This window comes from Perna viridis, chromosome 1, assembly GCF_037379345.1.
Source record: "Perna viridis isolate PV_CMFRI_1.1 ecotype Kerala chromosome 1, ASM3737934v1, whole genome shotgun sequence".
Taxonomy (NCBI): Eukaryota; Metazoa; Mollusca; class Bivalvia; order Mytilida; family Mytilidae; genus Perna; species Perna viridis.
In genome coordinates, this window is record NC_142445.1 from 50,775,537 (window position 1) to 50,796,890 (window position 21,354).

General features: G+C 31.0%; 1 protein-coding gene across 3 annotated transcripts in view; it reads right to left on the minus strand.

Annotated features, from left to right (window-relative positions):
- The window catches only part of LOC148629232 (jouberin-like), a 46,866-nt gene that overhangs the window by 13,710 nt on the left and 11,802 nt on the right, over positions 1–21,354 (minus strand). For 2 of the 3 annotated variants that reach the window (XM_088546525.1, XM_088546542.1), the window contains exons 14-32: positions 21,151–21,276; positions 20,743–20,807; positions 20,264–20,398; positions 19,563–19,617; positions 19,247–19,362; positions 18,655–18,820; positions 16,502–16,643; positions 14,127–14,141; positions 11,684–11,736; positions 11,118–11,212; positions 10,500–10,633; positions 9,993–10,133; positions 9,215–9,296; positions 8,903–9,023; positions 7,821–7,934; positions 6,394–6,526; positions 4,923–4,993; positions 1,505–1,570; positions 309–471 (exon numbers count right to left, since the gene is read on the minus strand). In XM_088546525.1, coding sequence (XP_088402651.1) covers positions 309–471; positions 1,505–1,570; positions 4,923–4,993; positions 6,394–6,526; positions 7,821–7,934; positions 8,903–9,023; positions 9,215–9,296; positions 9,993–10,133; positions 10,500–10,633; positions 11,118–11,212; positions 11,684–11,736; positions 14,127–14,141; positions 16,502–16,643; positions 18,655–18,820; positions 19,247–19,362; positions 19,563–19,617; positions 20,264–20,398; positions 20,743–20,807; positions 21,151–21,276 — 1,993 coding nt within the window. The remainder of the gene's footprint in view (positions 1–308; positions 472–1,504; positions 1,571–4,922; positions 4,994–6,393; positions 6,527–7,820; positions 7,935–8,902; positions 9,024–9,214; positions 9,297–9,992; positions 10,134–10,499; positions 10,634–11,117; positions 11,213–11,683; positions 11,737–14,126; positions 14,142–16,501; positions 16,644–18,654; positions 18,821–19,246; positions 19,363–19,562; positions 19,618–20,263; positions 20,399–20,742; positions 20,808–21,150; positions 21,277–21,354) is intronic. The other variant, XM_088546533.1, reaches the window with a different exon arrangement.

Consider the following 21,354-nt stretch of genomic DNA (forward strand, 5'->3'; position numbering starts at 1 on the left):
TTGTGCTAGTTAAAAGTGTCTATTTTAACCTCATTTTTTCACTTGTATAGAGGCGTCATATTTTATCTCCATTTCTAAGCTTGAAAAGCCAATTTGACTTACACCGGTTGAAGTGTTATATCATATCTACATTCAATTACTGTAGTACTAAGTCAAAAATTCAATGTATATATATTTTTCAATGCAATTTTGTTATTTAAAGCTGAACTGTAGTTTTTGTATTTGTGATGTTGAGAAAAATTGTAATCTAGTACAATGTATTGTTAAAAATACAATGTTGCAATTTTTATACTTTAAAGGAGACATACCTTCTTCAGCGACATAGTTGGCAGGGAAATATCCTTGTTGGCCATCAGGTAACTCTCCCATCCACCAACTTTCACTGTCTTTATATAATACAGATATAACATCACCTTTAAACAAGGTCAGTTCATCTGATCTCTGTGCTCTATAGTTATACAAGGCCACAACCTGTAAGTCAAAAATAGATTTTTTGGTAAATAAATTCTTTATATGCTATGTATATTGTAATTTTGTGAAAATGGTTTAGCTGTAATAAATTGATACTGCAAATATTAACAGCTTGCTTTTAAAAAAAAACATTTGATTGAAATAGTTGTTTAGTTATAAAACGGTACTGATTTTCTCTCATTTTTAAAATATTGTTCAACTTATTGCTTACAGCTTGCACACACAAAAATAGATAATTTGAACAGAATATGCATTCATTAGAATAATCAAATTTGACATGGGTGCATCCACTTTTTGTGACCGATTGTTTGAATTTAAGAGTTCGCTAGGGCATCATTATCTTATGAATATATGTATATAGAATGGACTTAATCTCTTAAGTTTGAATATCTCCTTTTGCAGGTATCAGGCTTCATGTACATCTACATATTATGATACCTAACATTCCTATAAAACTTCATTGAAAGCTCTTGTTAGGTTAAGTAGATGTTTTAACAAATAAAAACCCCTTAAGTTTGATCATCCTATTTTGCAGGCATTAGACAATAGTCACATTCCTTAATGCACTTCTGCGTATGATGCCTAATCTTCTTCTAAAATTTAAGCAATACCTAATGAGCTGTTAGAGTTATGCTTAAAAGCTTTTCACATGAAAAAGACTTAATTTAAATAATCTCCATTTGCAAGCATCAGTCAATAGTTATATTCCTTCATGTATATCTACCTACTGGCATAATGCCTAACTTTCCCATAAAATTTCTGTTGAATCCCTTGAGCAGTTTAGGAATAGCTTTGGTAATAAGATATGTGGACAGATGAACAATACAGACTGACAGGTTATTCCTATATGCCCCCGAAAAAATTTTATCTGGGGGATGGGGTATTAAAACAAAAGACAGAAAGTGACATAAACAGTATTTACAGTTTACAAGAGTGAACAGTGTTCTATTAGATTTGTTTCATACTTTAATCCTTTAATACTGTTTTCATCAGAAACAAGGAAAATATCTAACACAATAGTTACTATAAATACCTGTTTATAACTTGGTACAGCCTTGCCTGCTGGGGCCTGGAAACTAAACTGGGCTTTACCTCCAGTCTAAAAACATTACAAAAATCAGTTATACTGAAAAAAAGATCTTAGAAGTGTACTTGTAAAAATAAATTTTGAAAATGGAACAGGATAATGTGTGTCATGTAACATAGTTGATAACTTGGTTGATACTATATTTATTTCTACCTCAACAAACAATGTCAACATGGGTCATTGGCTTTAGGACGATTAGAATCATTGTCATCTACTGAGTAAAATACTTAATCATTATAGTCTATCATGTTTCTGGACATGTCATGAGTAAGCCAATAACTTCCATTAATTAGTCAATATACCATCAACCATTCTTTATTGGTTCAACAGTCAATTATCATTAAAGATTTCAGATAATTCTACCATGACATTCAATGCTTCAATGACAAACCTCAATTTTTACGTCTACCTGACAATTGGTTAATTGAATTTTTAAGCCTTATCAAATATCAATCAACTAGCTATAATGGAAAATGACATTCTGCCCCAAAAACAGTGGACTGATCACATTATTTTATACTAAACCAGTACTTTTATTAATGCAGCTTTTCAAAATTGAAGGTAACATGACCTAAATCTAGTAACTTCCAAGGGATCTATTGAAGAATAATATGATATGGAGTACATAAGAACTTAATATATCTTCTTTTTATTTACATAATCAAATAACATTGGATACAAACAAAACTTTTAACAAAATTGGAAATGTTGACACAACAGAAAACTGAAACTGATAACAAAGAAACATACAAGACTGGGTAATTCAAAAGATTAGTATTTTTGTGCAGATTTATTTCAGAGTTTTTTAAGGTGAGTATTTCAGAAAACTGTCTCAGCCTATTGTTCTCCTACTTATTTGAGTTTTTAAAATTGAATTAACACTAACTTTCAATTCGTTTTTTTTTAAGAGTCAGTCTCTGTAAGAATCGGGCAGTGGGTGAAACATGGTATGAAAAAACCCATCATTTGAAAGTTTAATTTGACTATTTGCACCATCAGAATCAAAGAAAAAAGGCAAGATTTTCCATATCATTTTGGTTAATATAGTTTCATTGATATGCACTGAAAATGAAAATTTCAAGGGCAGATAACTTTGTCAAAAACCTCCTTTGTCCACATTTTATTAAACATTTCTGAGCGAATCCAGTGATGTAGTGATCAGATAATGGACTACTCACATAGAGAAAACATTCCTTGAGTGAAATAATATTGTCAGATTGGTAGGTTTTTTTACATGCAAGTTTCTGATTTTTCCCATTTTGCCTGATTTTTACAAAAGCTTACTATTAAATTTTAATTTGTTCAGGAATAGTGACCATTGTATTATGACAGTTTTTGAAGGGTCAGAAAGGTTTAAAACTGGAAAAAAAAATTTTAAAAAAACACTAAATTCATATTTTATGCATTTTGAATTTAGTGAACATAAAAATCTTTATATGAATACAAATGTACTGCCAGAACATTGAATGGTTATAATGAATAAAAATAAAAGTTTAAATCTTCCATAAAATATCTGGCTTATGCACCCCTAACTTTATACATACCTCATTTGCATAAAACTACGACAGAATAAACATGTGCTAATTACAATAATTGTTTATTTATAAGTAATTTAAATTTATTGATTTTAGAACACCACTGTCAATAATTCTCCAAGAAAAATCCATATGAAAACATTTGAAATGTTTATAATTCTACCTGTGACATAAACTAACATTTCTCATATGTCTGGGAGTTAAAATATCAATGGGAAAACAAATAATAAATTATTAAATCCGGTGGAGAATTTCTATAAATCAAATATCATTTAAAACACTAGAATGCCAATACAAAATCATTAATGGATACAAATTGGAAAGTTTGAAGTCATCATAATACTCTAAAATTGATTCTCATAGCTGAATAAACAAGTATAGAAATATGAATATTGTCTATGCTTTTATTTGAGTCGAAGGCATTCAAAGAAACATGTTCAGAAATCACAGTAAAATCCTTAGTAGATCCCAACAGGTCTTGTAAGGTCAAAATGTCAAAAATAATACAAAACAGATCATTTATGACTCAACTTAATATATATAGTCAATGATACAGAGCACTTTAATTAAAGTTACTCCCACAAGAAAAGTTTCCATAAAACAATTAAGGGGCAACTATATGAAATAATCTTTATAAATATCTATAGAACTGGCACTACTGCCTGTCACCTAGACAAGTCTGTCCTTCAAATGTTTGCCTCCTGTACGAGTCAGTCAATAAAGTGTTTGTCTCCTACACAAGTCTGTCCATTAGATGTTTGTCTTGTAGAAAAGACTGTCTTTCAGAATTTTGTCTCCTCTGCAAGTATATCCTCCTGATGTTTGTCTCCTGCACAAGTATGTCCTTCTGATATTTGTCTCCAGCACAAGTATGCCCTTCAGATGTTCGTCTCCTGCACAAGTCTGCCCTTCAGACGTTTGTCTCCTGTGCAAGTCTGTCCTTCAGATGTTTGTTTCCTGCACAAGTCTGTCCTTCAGATGTTTGTTTCCTGAGCATGTTTGTCCATCTTATGTTTGTTCAAGAGTCTTCCATCACATGTTTATGTCCTGGACAAGTCTGTCCTTTAGATATTAAGGTCCAAGATATGTCTGTCATTCAGATGTTTACCTCTTAGACAAGTATGTCCATCTGATATTTATCACCCAGACAAGTCTGTCAACCAAATATTTACCACCCATCAGATATTTATCCCCCAGACAAGTATGTCCATCAAATATTTTTCTTATTTTAAAGTATTCTTACACCCTATTCCATCACACAGAAATTAAACATTGTCTGGGACTGAATACATATCCAAGTAACTGGTATACCTAAATACAGCTTTGTCTAAATATCAGGTAGCTGTGATGAGAAGTTGCATCTGAAGGGCAGACTTGTGCATTAGACAAACACATTTAGTGCAACTTCTCATTATGGGTGTGATGAATCATTCCATTAGACAGATGGATAGATTTACACACATGCAGAACCACAAGACACAGCACTTCTTGTTCAGAGAGGGAGGGGTAGTATAAAAATGAATACTGTTAAACAAATTATTCACTCATTTATAATTTATTAATTAATTGATGCATTTTTCTATGATTCACATCCTGATATGACACAAAATAATGGCATCGAGTAAAACATATGACTAGGACTGAGACTGATTATAAGGACTGGTGAAGTCAAAGACAAAAAAGTACACAAATTACATATTGACCTTCCATTAAAATCAAATACTAGTATCCTCTTTTATAACTGGAGAAATAATACTCAAATGGTGCATATAGCATGAATAAAAGACAAGAATCTACCTGTACGCCACTATTTACTTATTAAAACTTACAGCATTCATAGACAGTTGAGGAGGTCTTCCTATAAATGTTGGACTAGAACTTCTGGCTCCATATCTTCCAACTAAAATTGGAAATAGTATTTTAAGACAAATATACATTATATGCTACACAAGAGCAACATTTTGCGTTTTTTACTACATGTATATAGGTTAGGTCGATTTTCATCTTTTAAAAATAGTTTCACTTCATTTGCATTGGGGCTCTTTACAGCTTGCTTTATGGTATGGGTTTTGCCCATCATTGAAAACCATAGATTTAACAGTAGAAATATAATAATTTGTCACTTGGTATTTGGTGGCAATCATACCACATCTCCTATTTATATATTAAGGCAGAAAAACGTAAGTTGAGAAGTATGTTATTACATTTGTATTAATTTGGAATACTTATAATAAAAAAAATAGTATATCCAAGTTTTGATATTATTCATACTTAAAATGAACGGTGGGAAAAATCACTTAGTACAATAAAAAGTAGATAACTAGAACTTTTGACAAAGTGATTAAATCCCAAACAATTAATTTCTAAAGTATATGTGGACCAAGCAGGACACACATGTAACCCTTCAGATGACACGGCTTCACATGAGTAACCCTTTAGATGAGATGGTTATAAATGTGTAGCCCTTTAAATGGGATGGCTTCAAATGAGTAAACCTTCAGATGAGAAGGCTATAAATTTTTAACCTTTCAAATGAGATGGCTACACACGAGTAACCCTTCATATTAGATGGCTACACATGAGTAAACCTTCATATTAGATGGCTTCACATGAATAACCCTTCAGATGAAATGGATTCACATGAATAACCATTCAGATGAAATGGCTTCACATGAATAACCCTTCAGATGAAATGGCTTCACATGAGAAACACTTCAAATGGTTTTACTGTGTAGTTGTGTTTTAGCAGAAATAGGTGTGGACAAATATACTTCCATAGGTTCATAAATAAATGCAACATTCCAACCATGAGAAGACAATTTAAGCAGAATTTATTCTAGATGTGTAATGTAGATCATTGAAATTTCACATCAACAAAACTAGGATGCTAAACACTGTAACGAAACACTGCATAATGATTTTTTTAGGATAATTTAAAATCATAATTTCGAAATCAAAATCCAAAAAGAGTACATCTAAAGGATCTCCACTTCATTGTCTTTCTTTCTCATAAAACTCCAATCATTTAATGCAGTTTAATTTTGCAAAAATAAAGCTAAAGAAAAAACCGAGATGTTAATAGTTTAGTGGCCACTTAAAGAAAGTTTCTATTTCTCAAAATTACACTATACACTGCACAAGTTTCTCACTAAAAGCTTACTTGCCATAATAAGTTACTTGAACTTGATGTTGAATGAAGAAAAATGATGTATTAACTTCAACATAGATGATTGTATAATAGATTGCAAACACAGTCTTTAAAATCAAGCCCCACCTGATATTATCCAAAACTATACATACCATCAGTAAATCCTGGTCTCCAATCAGATTCCCCTGTCTTCATGTAGAGGTTCTGGGATTTAAACTGTTGTTGTTGCATTATACCTGACATTGTCTTAGAAGAATGAGGTGAAAATGTTGCTGGGGTTGCCATCTAGAATACACAAAAAGAAAAGATGAATATTTAACACAGTTTTTCTTCCTTTTTAAGTCGCTAATATTGTTAGCAACTTCTGCACTCGTAATTTCAGTACTTTATATTCATATATGATTTGCATAATTATACATCTATACTCCAAGTAATGCTGCAGATAAGTGCTGTGTCTATCGTCATAGCATCATAGCTGTAGCTTCATACAAGATAAAATTGTACCTCGTAAATATCATACACGTGTGTTCAATGTGTGTTTCTTGCTTGTATGAGAACAGGAAGTTTACATGAAATGATCAGTTAGTATTAAACATTACCCAATTACTGATTCAGGCACAAGGGTTCGTTACAAGACTATATAGGTCAAAGCTAAGATATTAAGAATATTCATTGCCAGTTGTGAATCTGGTTCCTAATCTGGTTCTCTGGTCAATATCATAAGCAACCCAAAGATCGCTACAACGTACCTCTTTGTATTTTTTTTTTTTTGCTTGTATGAGAACTGGAAGTTTACATTAAAAAGATGAAATGATCCATTAGCATTGAATTTATGTAATTAATTACCCAGTTTCTGATTCAAACACAAGAGCTTGTTACAATTGACTATATATAGGTCATACATATATTATCAGGACCCTGATATCTATATATAGCCATTGTCTGTTGTTTAATCTTGTTCCTGGTAATTGAAAACATTCAGGTCATCACGGTTACAAAAGAGTACACAATCATATCAAGGGAACCAAGATTTTAGCGGAAGCCACCTGAGCCATTTCGGATGTTGAAAGTAAGCTAAAATCTGTGAGAGAGAATATTTGACGATTAGTGACTTTGAAGACTTCAGTCTTTGATTTTGTAAATGTCACACCAAAAGAGTTATTTTCATTACAACATGACCCCAGCATGGAAAATTTTATCCTGTTATTTGTACAATTGATTGATTGATTGGAGTTTTATGTACAATGACAGATATTTCATGCTATTATGACGAACATTCTGCTTTGTACTAGTTTGACAAAATGATCTGTTTTTAATGTGCTATTCAAAGGTGAGCATGGTGGCACAATAGGACATATTATTCTCACTCTGAGCCAACCAATCATCATTCAAAAATTTTGGCCAGGAAAAAAAACCATGACAACAAATCCACATCTACAACTACATTTGTAATGTAATTTAAATAAATACTGAACTGTACATCTACCACAACATAAATATGTAAAAAACCTTAGTTTTTGAATTACCTATCAGGTAAATTAATCAATGATTGTTGGAATGCAAATTGAGTAAAATTTACCATGGTTCTTGGTGTTGCAGTTGCATCATAAGACCTAAAGCCAGTGTGAGCCAGAGTTGGTGAAGTCTGGGCTAATCCTGGGATATCCATACTAGGGGTAGCTGCCATTTGGGCCTGAAAAAAAGACATAACAAACATCTTAACAATCAAGTAAAAAGGCTTTAAATCTTTCCAAATACTTGCTACCTGGCATTACAGAAAGTCTAGTTATAACATAAAAAACTATGCAAGGAAATATCAAAATGAAGTTATATTTGTAGTCACACAAGTCTTACCCTTACTTGTACAGTTATATTTGTTGTCACACAAGTCTTACCCTTACTTGTACAGTTACATTTGTTGTCACACAAGTCTTACCCTTACTTGTACAGTTACATTTGTTGTCACACAAGTCTTACCCTTACTTGTACAGTTACATTTGTTGTCACACAAGTCTTACCCTCACTTGTACAGTTACATTTGTTGTCACACAAGTCTTACCCTCACTTGTACAGTTACATTTGTTGTCACACAAGTCTTACCCTTACTTGTACAGTTACATTTGTTGTCACACAAGTCTTACCCTCACTTGTACAGTTATATTTGTTGTCACACTAGGCTTACCCTTACTTGTACAGTTACATTTGTTGTTACACCCTTACTTGTACAGGAAGTTAACATTGGACAGCAACCAAAATTGCTTACAATGTATTCACTATCTATATAAAGCCACATATTAAATTTGATATAATAGATCCATCCATTGAGAGTAGAGATAATTGCAATGAAAAAATTCAAATGGACAGAGGGAATGAAGAAAAGAAGGACAGACAAGGTGATTCTGATAAACAAGCTACTAGTTGAGTGAGGGTATAAAACATTAACTTTATTCCTGTTTTGCAATAAAATGGCACTCTTTTTTCTGAAAAATTCCTTTTATTTTTCAATTAAAAATGATTGAAAAATACTGAAATGAAAGCTTTCAACATTCCCAAAATACACTAATACCAATATATATTTCAATGCAAAATTTGTTCATAATTGTGGCCGGTGAGGTTATCTGTCCTGTGAAGAACTGTTTATTAACACAAAAAGAAACTTACGGTAGCACTATTAAGTTTGCGTAATACTTTTTCAAATCTTCCAGCAGTATGTGCCTGGAATTCATCTTTACTAAGTAACATGGATGCCGGCGTCATTGTATGGTCTTCTTTTCTAGGAGATCTATGTGTAATAGATATGAATGAATGAATCCAATGCAAACATGTGAAAACTTTAAATAAATTATTCTTGTGTTCACTAGGTTATTTTTTTTTAAATCACTATAAAACTATATTAGGTCACTTTCAGTAAAACTTATTTTTTGTGATAAGTTTTCATACATATGACATTAATTGACTGAAGACTGAACCTACCCTGGTAAAGTTGCCTCATCATGTTCCTTTAATGGTTCTGGTGCTATTTGTCTAGGAGATAATCCAGCATCCATCTGGGCAACTGGGCAAAGAAAACATTTAATAATTAACTATATTATGAAACAATTACACAAACAAATTTTGGTATTAAGTACCAATCCATATAAAATTCAGACACTGTGGATGGTAGAGGGGATTCTTGGTGTATAAAAACCAATTAAACAAACAATGCTTTTTTTGGTCTACATATGCTTATATTTCTACATAATGACAATCCTTTCTGTATACAGATCTTTAAGAAAAACATACATTTATCTCCCACTATAATCAACCAAATCAAAGTAAATCAAGAGAGATAACTCTTGCAAAAAGCCAGTTTCATACAACTTTTATATTTTTCATCTTAAAAGTGCAACAACAAACAACACAGTGACAAACTAAGACTGGTTTTGTGGTCACTAACTGTTTCTAAATTAATAAAAAAAAAAAAGTGAATTCAGTGAGATTCTTGACATGCGTGAGTCACCTACTGTCTGAATTTATAAAGACTGCTACTTAAAGAATAATTGACGAACAAATGTACCATAAAAAAGACTTTCTAATAATGAAAAATAGTTGCCATCCAGTGTAAGAAAACCACACTGTTCAAACAGAAAATAAAAGATCTCAATGAAAAAAAGATGAGATATTTTTGTTGATAGTACAAACTGTTGCCATTTAAACATAATTCCATAAATTACTGAGGTCAATGTTTTCTTTATGACCACAACATACTCACTATGAGGATCATAATTGTAGATGATGATAGGTTGATTTTCACCAACAGAGCACATTGCAATCATATGATCCCGTGGATGGTAATCTACATCAGTGACAGGATACCTGTAGTTCAGATCTGAGTACATCACCACTTGGTCACCTGAAAAAAAAATGACATTTTTTGAAATGCAAATAATTTCCTACTTTAAAATCTAAGCTTCTTTCAGAAGAAAATTATTCTATATAAGTTTTAATCAAAGCACCACACACTGAAGACCCTACATATTTGTTACAGTTCATAAAGTAATGAAGCTTAAGTTACTAACAAAGCATTATGTATTAACTTGCACATCAACTGAACCATTTTTGCTAATACATGTATATTTATTTAATCTTACTGGATATTTATAACATAACAACTTGTATATAAAAATCACAACTATAATCTTAATTCAAATTGGGTAAAATTTAAAGACAACTGATCTATATTAATTTATTCCAATTTCATAAAAACCAATGAGTTTACCTGTTTCAGTATGCCAAGCATACACCAAATTGTCTTCACTCCCTGAGAATATGAAAGACCCACATGGTGTTATGGTACTTCTTATCTGCTCTCGGAAATTCAAATGTCCAATATATTTCTGCATGACTCTTTGTCTGTAAAATGTACAGTCATTATAATTCAATAAATCCAGATTTATAATAACCAAGGTTAATTTGAACAGGTTATGTAAAGTTTTCTGTCATTTGTTCAGTTTACTCTTCTGAATCAACATTTAAATAGCACACACTTCCATGTCAAAAATACATTGAGCTCAACATGAAAGTTTAGAAACTATCATTTCATCTATATTGTTTTAACTCTTTGTTACCATGAAATTTTGGCAACAAACTTATTTCCTCTATTTTCACATTCAAACCTGTAACACTAAAGTAAAACCATTGTGAACATTTTCTTTGAATAATGTGATTAAGGAATGATTGCAAATTTAAAAACTGAAGAAAAAAAGTAGAATAATCACAGAAACTGTGAAAAAAACACAAAAAAAACAGTGGAAAAATATGGTGCAAAAATTTCATGGTTAACAATATTTATTTATTTAAATGATGGAGCATGCAAGGCTGAGTAGGGAAAACTTACACTCTGAGGTCTACCATGCGTATGATATTATCTCTGGAGTGAACTAACAGGCGACGTCCACTATGATGGAGTTTAAGATGATTTATAGGTGTGTCCTAAAAACAAATAGTTCTAAATAAAATGCTGATGAAACTTCAGGTTAACAATGATACATAAGCACACTGAAAAAACAACCCAAAGACCAAACTGTGACAGAACATACAGTATACTCAAAGAACAGATTAAGAAATGAACGATGAAATAGTTGGTTTCAACTACAAATGTAGAGCTCTTAAAAGAATTAGTACATTGTGTATCTTACATCTTGAAATATGGAAACTCTGTTTATAATGACAATGAAGAGGAAATACTGTCAATAAGGACATTCATATGTTGTTGTTGGTCTATATACTGGTAGATATAATACAGAAAATATGTTTAAAGGATGTTATAACCATATCTCATATCAATAAAATGAGTTTTACCAAAAGTTTAGACATCAATTTTTAAGATTGTTATATTCAATCCCCTGTAAAGTTTTATATCTAATTCCTGTGAAGGATTGGTACTTTTATTAAGGTGTGTACCTTCAATTCTGGGTCTGTTATCATATGGAACAATGTCCAGTCTCTCTGGAAACCTAGAAAAATAAAAAAAGATTTTTACATGTAAGAAGATATACACTAAAAGCATGCATGTTACAGCACATACAATAAACATGTCACAGCACATACAATAAACATGTTCAGAGGATAAAGTTCACCTTTCATTCATTCAAAAAGGATCTCACTTCCTAAAGTATTTGACTGGACAGTTGAGAAACAGATTTAAAATTTCTTTCACTATTAGTTGAAAAGCTTAATAGAAGATAAAATTCCCTTCTCATTTGTCAAGTCAACTAACTAAGGAAGTTTATTAGGTGATAGGTAATCAAATGTAGTGATGTGTCAATATAATGATCAAGTTTCTAGTGCTTAAATCCCAATTCACTTCAAAAGAAATGTAGAATCACCTTCAGTAATGAGTGGTTTAAATTATTTCTCCACTCGAGATGGTAAAATTGAGATTTTCAATATGCAAGTTTTAGCGAGCATGTTAAAATCGTAATTTCCCATAGAGAGTGGATATAATTTAAATCAAGAATAGGTTGAAGAAGAACCAGTGTCTCCTATGAAATCTGTAGAAAACTCTGTAAATATAAAATGGCGGAAAACTATCGACGAAATTTACTCACAACCCAGTAGAGTGGTTAAAGAGTCACATGCATGCATTTTTGATCATCATCGGTTAAAAACAGGAGAAATATATTAGTACATGGACTGAGATACCCCCCCCCCCCCCGCCATGCAGCCAACGAAGAAAATTCCCATTTTTACGATTTTATAGTAATTGTTACCCCAAAAGAAAAAATCTAAGCACCTTAATTGATCAGATATATTTGGAACATCATATTCTTAATTATGAATGCCTAAAATATGAGTTCTATGATGTCAGTATGCTGTGAATGAGAATTCTGTTTGATACTGAGACCAGTTTTCTAGGGGTAGGGGTAATATTTTTGACATTTTTTGAAAATCCTTTCTTGAAAATTAGTTTTTCGTGGTTTATTTATGTAGAACATTAAATTATCTATCAACTGATACCAAATTTAAGATGTTTTACTTGAGCAATAACTGGTAGAGTCGAATTTATCTGACTTTCTGACCTAGTGTGGTACAGATATAAGCTTCTACTGAAAAAGAATCTAAGAATATTCTTTGGCAATAAATTCATTCAGTAATGGGAGGTATAAAGGTACCTAAAAATCATCATGAAGTTGATAAGTGTGGGGGGGGGGGGGGTGCACGGTGGACCCTCCCCGCCCATAGACTATATATATTAAACAGAGACTGTGCATATCTTAAGGGTTGTGAACTAAAAGAATGTCAGTACTAATAGTCAAGTCTGTTGACTGGACAGTTGAAGCATATTTAAACTTTCTTTCAATATTTATAAAATTGTCTCATAGAAGTAAAAATTCCTTTTTTCGATTGTCCAGTCGCTACCAAGGAATTTCATTACGGAAATTTAATTTAGGAAAGACCTTACTGTATTAGCTATTTTAATATTAGTAATTCAATAATGATAATTATAGTTCAATTTTTCAAGGTGTTGAAAACAAAATTAGACATCTTTTCATAAAAAGTGTTTTAGATCCTTATATAATTTCGAAATGTAAAAAACAAATAACTTGACTTCATCCACTTAAAACTGATTTAGTGATAGTATTTTTGTTTGTCGTAGAAATCTTCATGATATGTCAAAAATTGTGGATGTCATCAGAAAATTTTATTTTAATGTTAAATTGTACATTGGCTGAACATTCAGTACATTGTACTATCATAGTATAGACCTAAAACAACACACTGTTCTATTGATCACACACAAATAAACACATAAATTAACAAAATTCAATAGCAACTAAACCCTACTTATCCAACCTGTTGTGAACCACCACCCCCCCCCAAAAAAAAAAAACAAAAAACAAACAAACAAACAAACATGGTTCTTGTAGTCAAGAACTTGTAAAATTTATAACAACTTATACGGCAACCTGCAATTATTTGATAAGTGCCCAGCAAAAGACAAACAGAAAAATGTTCATTTTAACCAAGTGAGTTGGTGATATTCTCTATAAACAGTCAGTCTACCTTATACAGCAAGTCAAGTATATTTCATGGAACAGGCGTTATTATGGCAATTAACACCAGAATTTGTAATTAGGAAAAGACTAGAAATAGAAATATGTTAGCTTTCAAGATCAAATAACAGAAATGGGCATAGATATTTCATGTTTTCGTGTTCAAAATACAATAATCAGAAAAAAAAATCAGCCATAAAATTGAGAGATCATTTAAATAAATAGTTAACATAATACCAGAGAGAAAACTACCTGTCATAGAAAGAACGACTTGAAATTAAAGTATGACTGTGTTTATGAAAATACTATTGATTAGCAGCAGAAAAGGCAGTGTTAGTAATATACATTACCAGGTTTTGAGCCCTCTGTAAAATCATTTTAAATAAAAAAGCAATTATTAAAGCATTATGTTAAAGACTAGAATATATCCCTGTTTAGGCAAATTGATGGTTTTGTCATAGAAGCTTTCACTGTCAAAACCATTATCAAATTAGATAATGATATCAGTTTAAGGTAAATAATACCTCAACAGGTGAAAATTCACATCAAATTCATAATTTGAATTTACAGACACTTGTAAATTACTTCAATCAATTTTTGTAATTTATAGAATATAGTAAAATTTCATACCTAAACTTAAAAATTATCCAAATTAAAATAAATTGTATTATTCATTTTCCATGCAATAACCAAAAAGGTAAAATGTTACATTGTGGAGACTATTAAGGCATGTGCTGAATGACCAGAATACAGGTGTAACCTATGTTTATACCTAATGTATGGGTAAATCCTAAGTTTATGCCTTATATATGTGTAAATCCCATGTTTATGCCTAAGGTATGGATAATCCCAATGTTTATACCTAATATATGGGTAATTTCTATGTTTATACCTAATGAATGGGTAATTTCTATGTTTATGCATAATGTATGGGTAAATCCTAAGTTTATACTTAATGTATGGGTAAATTCAATGTTTATACCTAATGTATGGGTAAATCCTATGTTTATAACTAATGTATGGGTAAATCCTAAGATTATACCATATGTATGGGTAAATCCTAAGATTATACCATATGTATGGGTAAATCCTATATTTATACCTAATGCATGGGTAAATCCTACGTTTATACCTAATGTATGGATAAATCCTTTGTCTATACCTCATGTATGGGTTAATCCTATGTTTATACCTAATGTATGGGTAAATCCTTTGTTTATACCTAATGTATGGGTAAATCCTATATTTAATGACAACTTTGTATGAGAATGTTCTATGTTTAATTATACCGATGGATGGGGATATCTAAAGTTTAGTCATAGGTATATGGGTATACCCTAAGGTCAGCAACAACTATGTATAATGATACCCTGAGCTTTACAATAAAAATGTAAAAAGACACCCTGAGATTTACCATAACATTTCAATCATGCATGAGGGTACCCTGAGATTAACCATAACATTTCACTCATGCACATTTTACCATTTTGCAAAATTAAGTTCTGCACTTGATTCATTCAAAATAGAAAAAAAATTATAGTTTGAGGTTATTTTCAATTACTTCAGCCAAAAATTCTTCCCACTTCTTTCTAAAAGTTTGTAGATATACGACTGAAACATGGCTGACAACTTGCAGAGATAGTGTAATATTGATAACATTACAGGTACAATCCACCTTTAAATTTCAAACAGTAAATAAAAACTAAGTATAATTTAACGCTTATTGAGAAAATAGTAAAAATTAATGTACAGGATATCAATGGCGTCATAGATATATCTATAATTCATATAGTAATCATTTAATACAAATGTCTAAGTTATTTATAGAAACAAATGTATATAATCCGGTCTACATATACATTTTAAATAATCTGTATACATTTTACATGAATAAATGAAAAATGAAAGTGTAAAAACAAAGACCTCCTAACCACCCTCATGTAAACAACTCTTTTTTTATTTCAATTAAACAAAAACTGAAAACATTTTTATATGACCAGAAAAATACTTTTATACATCAGTACGAAACTGAAAAAGAATTTTCTATGATAGTTGTTACCAAGTAATATAGTTAAAACAAATTTGTATTCATTTTTTTTTTAATTTAAATCCAGCAAATGTCATTAAATCGTAATGTCTGAGCAATGGAATTCCCAAGATATTAGATTAGAAACAAACATTTTAAAGCTTTTAAAATATTCTAGATTTATTGTATAGCTATCTGAAATAATTCATATGCCAAGTACAGAAATTAATATTTAAAATTTCAGAACAGGTAGAACGAAAACATGCTGTTGTCAGCAATATAACCTTACAAGGCTCATTATACAAACTCTATTGGAATAATACTTCTAAACTATGAAGTTATAGCACCCTGAAAATCATACAAGAGCAATAAAATTTTCATAATAAACAAGCTGGCACATATCTAGGTCTATATATAGCATCAAAACATAACTACATGTAAATGTAAATTATCAGTGAAGGTCACTTTATTATGGTAGAACTGGTTTTATAACAATTTACAATAATGACAACATGAATATTCTCACCTGACTGATTTGTCAACAAATCTTTAGGTGTTTGATAGATTAAAATGATTCATTATAATGTTTCTGCTGCAATAACTTCCAAAAATGTGTGGTACCAAGACCTGTTACTATCTATATAATGTGCTCTGCATGATTTCAGAGAGACTATTATTCAGTTTACAGCTGTAACCTACCTTTATGATGGGGTTGCTCTGTGACAAACACATTCCAAATATAGATATTACCAATACTATCTGCAGAATACATTCTCTGCCCATCACTGTCGAAGCATACAGAATTTACAAAGCCTTTATGGCTCTCTATCTCTTGTTTCAACTGTAAAAATCAAGTTTACTCAAAAGTAACAAAATACTATAATATAAATTTGAGTCTGACGATGGAAAAAAAATAGAGTCACTTTGAAAAAAAAAATGAAAATGTGATTCTGGATAATACCAGATACTTCAGTTTTGATGTGTTATGAATCTGGATTAAGGTGTTAAACATAATCACTTTCTCCCAAACAATTATTTTTAAGGATAACAATGTACATGTCATGTCTTAGCTTATAAGGGAAGACAACTAGCACATATTTCATAAAAAAAAAACTGTTACACTTCATTTATTTTTTGTGTTGCTGATGTCATTATCACAAATAATTTCATAACTTTGAGCATTATTTAAGATGTCATAAAATTGTGATCTTTGATAAGAAGTTTCAATTCATGCACGCTTCACTACCTTCTATATTTCTGGTTAACTTACTGTTTTCTTCTAAAATCTTGTAACAAAATAAGATTTAAAATTTATCATTCTCTTTGAAATAATGCAGAAGTCAGCATAAAATAGTTGAATGTGTCATCAAAGGAAGAAAATTCTGTAAATGGTTTTGCTGCCTTTGGTGAAGTAAACTGATTGAAGTGATTGTGAGAAAGTGTAAAACATGCCGGTATCAGATAGAATCATTCCATAGAAAGGGTATTTAGACAAGGCTGTTACTTACAAAAGGATAAGTAAAGGAACAAATCTGATTCTGTTTGGTATAAAAAAAATACTAATACATCAAGGACTTATTGTATATGATGTTAAAGTGTTCCATACAACGGAAAGCATAGGGACCGTATACTTTTTGCTGTATTTGATAAAAGCCTATCCATTCCTGTCAGATTTCTCTAAATAGACACTCATGTTTGCATGATGTGCCTTCAGATTTGCCTCTAAAGAACAGAATTACCCTGCCCTCTTAAAAAATACAGGGAACACTAAATCAATATTTAAGATCTATTGAGATACACTCCTTGAAATGTTCACGTTTCCCATTTTAGCATTCTTGCATCGTTTATTGTGCGTTTGCACATCTTTTTGCATTCATTTATTTTTGTATTATTTCCTTGATTTAACTATTATTTTTATATATTTTTAAATTGATTTTTTTTATATATTTTCATTAATTCTATTTTCTATTTTTTCTTTTGTCATTATTTGTTAATATTATAATTTTTCATTGTTTGTCTATCATGCGTTTAAACACACGCTGTGAGCGTTAGTCTATTGAGCCTTTAAATGCATGCTAGATGGTGAGCATTTAGCATGCATTTAGGTATCGTGTGTGTGGAAAACCTAAACGTCTCAAGGAGTGTATACTGGTACATGTAGTAAAACTACTTAATTCAATGTGCTACTTTGGAGGGACAATATGAATATATTACATGTATAGGTAGTAAGATTTTATAATTGTACCAGACCATATCATGATTCTCAGAAGTCAATACATGGTGATTCATTGTCATGGCAAGATAAAAAATTTGGACTTGAAATTAATAAAACTGAATCTTCAGCTGTGAAAAATCAGGCAACCACAAAACAGAACAGAATCTATCAATACTTATGCTCAGTAAGCTCCTATCATGCTTTACATACTTCCTTCTTTGTTGTGTGAGAGTAATTTTTTTTCTTGTATATCATTTGTATAATTGCAACCAAACAAAAACCAAAAAAAAACATGAACAAATTTTGATAAGAAAATGTAATTTTTTTGACAAAAATGATTTATATAAACTGCACAACTTCCAAATCTACTGAACTGACAAACTTTTACCCACAGTTATACAGATATAAGGACAAAGGACCATGTTTCTGAATGAGAGATCACCTTAATGATCAGTATTTTGAAACACTCGTGGTATTGGTAAGTCAGTACAATATCAATGTTAAGGCTAATTCTCATGTGCCTTGAGTTTGTGAAAGTTGAAGTTTTCCTTAACTTTCATGTTACCTTAACAGAGAAATATAAAAGTTCAATATTATACTTATAACTATTTCATCACCATGTTTTTACCACACTTACATTTCCATGTAGATCTTCTCCCTGAGTATCCCACACACGGATCACCTGATCATAACATCCTGTTACTATAATGTTATCAACACGTGGATGGAATTGACTTGAATACACGTAGGCAGGGTGAGGCAATATTTTTTCTGCTTTCTCCATATCTTCCAAATTCCATACTCTAAAATTGATAAAAATTGAATTAGCAACAACAGAAAATACTTATTAGTTATTTCCATCATAACATATACTTTTAAAGAAATACATGGTGTCATTCCAATCAGGCCTGTATCAAAATAGGTATATGAATTAGTCATTTGTGAAATAAAAACACATGGCATTAGATTTGACAAAATTATAAGTTAATAACAAACATGTCTCTGGACTTTGGGGAATCTACTACATTGTAGTATATCTTAAAATTTAATTGTTTTCCATGGGCTTTTCTCATCAACAAATCACAGTCAATCATAAAACATTTATTTTTTTGCCAACAAGATATTAACCACACATCCTTTATCAATTAAGAAATACAGTTCACAACCAATGAATAATAATGATACATTCTTTTTTACAAAAAAAGTAGGAAACACGATACAATACTCACCGTGCTGTACCATCAGAGGAAGCTGAACATAAATGTGTGTCTCTTTTGGACCAGGCTAAATCATACACTATGCCAAAGTGACCTTTCAATTTTCCCTTCAATTCGAATGAAGGTACCTGAAACAGTACATTGGCCTGTTATATATCTAGAGTTCTCAAGGCAAGAGATTCAAAATTGCCAAAAATGTAAAATTATTAGACAAACTTAATTTTAAAAAGGGGGAGACAAAAATACTATCTTATTCAAGTTTCAATCTTTTTTGTATTCAAAAGAGAATTAATGCAGAATTATTTTTTCTGTATGATTTCATACTTACTTCATAGACTAGAATAGGGTAACTGTCTCTATCATGACATCCACATGCTAAACTCCTGTAAAAAGACAATTCATTTTTTAAAGGGAAAATCACTACCTTGTTTAAAAGTTGTAAGATAATTAATCTTAATAAATAGCTTGAAAAAAATAATAATAAAAAAAAACTAAAGCTATATACTGAATATATATATATTTTTAGTGTTGTAGGCATACATCCATATGATACATTGTCATCAACAAGTCGTGTATCTCATTTAAAAAAATATTAATTAACAACAAATAATACATACATAATATATATCAATAAATACAAGACCATTGAAGATAATCTACTAAAAAAGAAACCCTTGAATTAACTTAGGGCTATTTCAGAAATAAATGTATGAGGAGAGGGGGTGGGGGTGGATTACCGGGAGGCACATTTTTTTAACTCAACCATGCATACAATTATTTTATTTCATTGTTAACAATAACTATCTTATATAACAACCAACCTTGAATTTTAATAGAGGTGCCTCCGGACCCCCTCCCTAAATTCATTCTGGCCCTTAGGTTTAATGAGAAAAGGAAATAATCTTTGTTTCTGAGAAATGAAGACAATCAAATTAATTGTTTCAAAAATAAATTCTATGTGTAAAATATTAAGAGATGAACTGAGTGGCAGATCTACATGATTATCTAACATGAATATGTGCTAACTACCTTCCATCATGGGAAAATTTAAGGACAAAGCAGCCTTTTTTACCCCCAGGTACCATTGTATCTAGATGGTTAGGTATTCTACATGTCTGACCAACCAATCTGGTCCAGGAAGACAAGGAGTGCTTTGTTGTGTCACTGCAATATAAAAAACATCATCATTCAATATATACATGGTGAAGTAATTATATATTTAACAGTAAATACTACATCTGAAAACAAAATAACACTAATAAGAATACATAGATATGGCTAAAGGGAAATAACTCAGTTATTACATTATTATAATTTCTAAAATTCACTACATGATAAAAAGAATCTTCAATAAAAAAACTCTTTAGGTTTTTTAGCTGACATAAAAAAGATAAAAACATAAGTACCACCTGTGTTGGTAAAAGGCAAAATGATCATGTTCAAACTCAGATTGTAATTAATTTCCATCAACCAGAAAGACAGTACCTAAAACATAAGCCACAACTTACCTTCTCTTTTTATCTCCCCAACTAACATTTTTCTTCAAATCTTGGTAGGTTGTCAATCCTTCTTCCTGTAAATATAAAACATTTCTTATTAAATGATACCTATTAGGTTGACAAAGTTTTTTCGATCATGTCTGATCAAAGAGTACTAACTGCATGCATGCTGTTTGAATCTAAAGTTTTAACATGAACATGTAGTTCATTTCGATCAAAAAGCGATAGAAATGTACAGTAAATAAATTGTAGTAAAACAAAGATGGCAAAAACTGCACATGAAGCAAAGAATATATCAGTTAAAATCTGATTAAAAGACAACTGGACATTGTTTACCTTTCCATGCAGATGAGGTCATAAAACATCTTATTGGCCTTACACAAAAGTTAAAAGAATTGTACAATCTGGATGAATTACCTTCTGTGTAGCAAACATAGATCTAACAGCAGGTTCTACCTCTTCTGGTGGTGTTATACCTTTCAGTGTCACATATAATGTAGAAGGATAGGGTCTTCTTTGTCCAGACTTCCACCACTGATATACCTGTCAAATCAGAAATTATTTGATAAGTGATCTACCTTTGGAATGGTAACAAATTCAGTTCCTAATACACTTCATTGT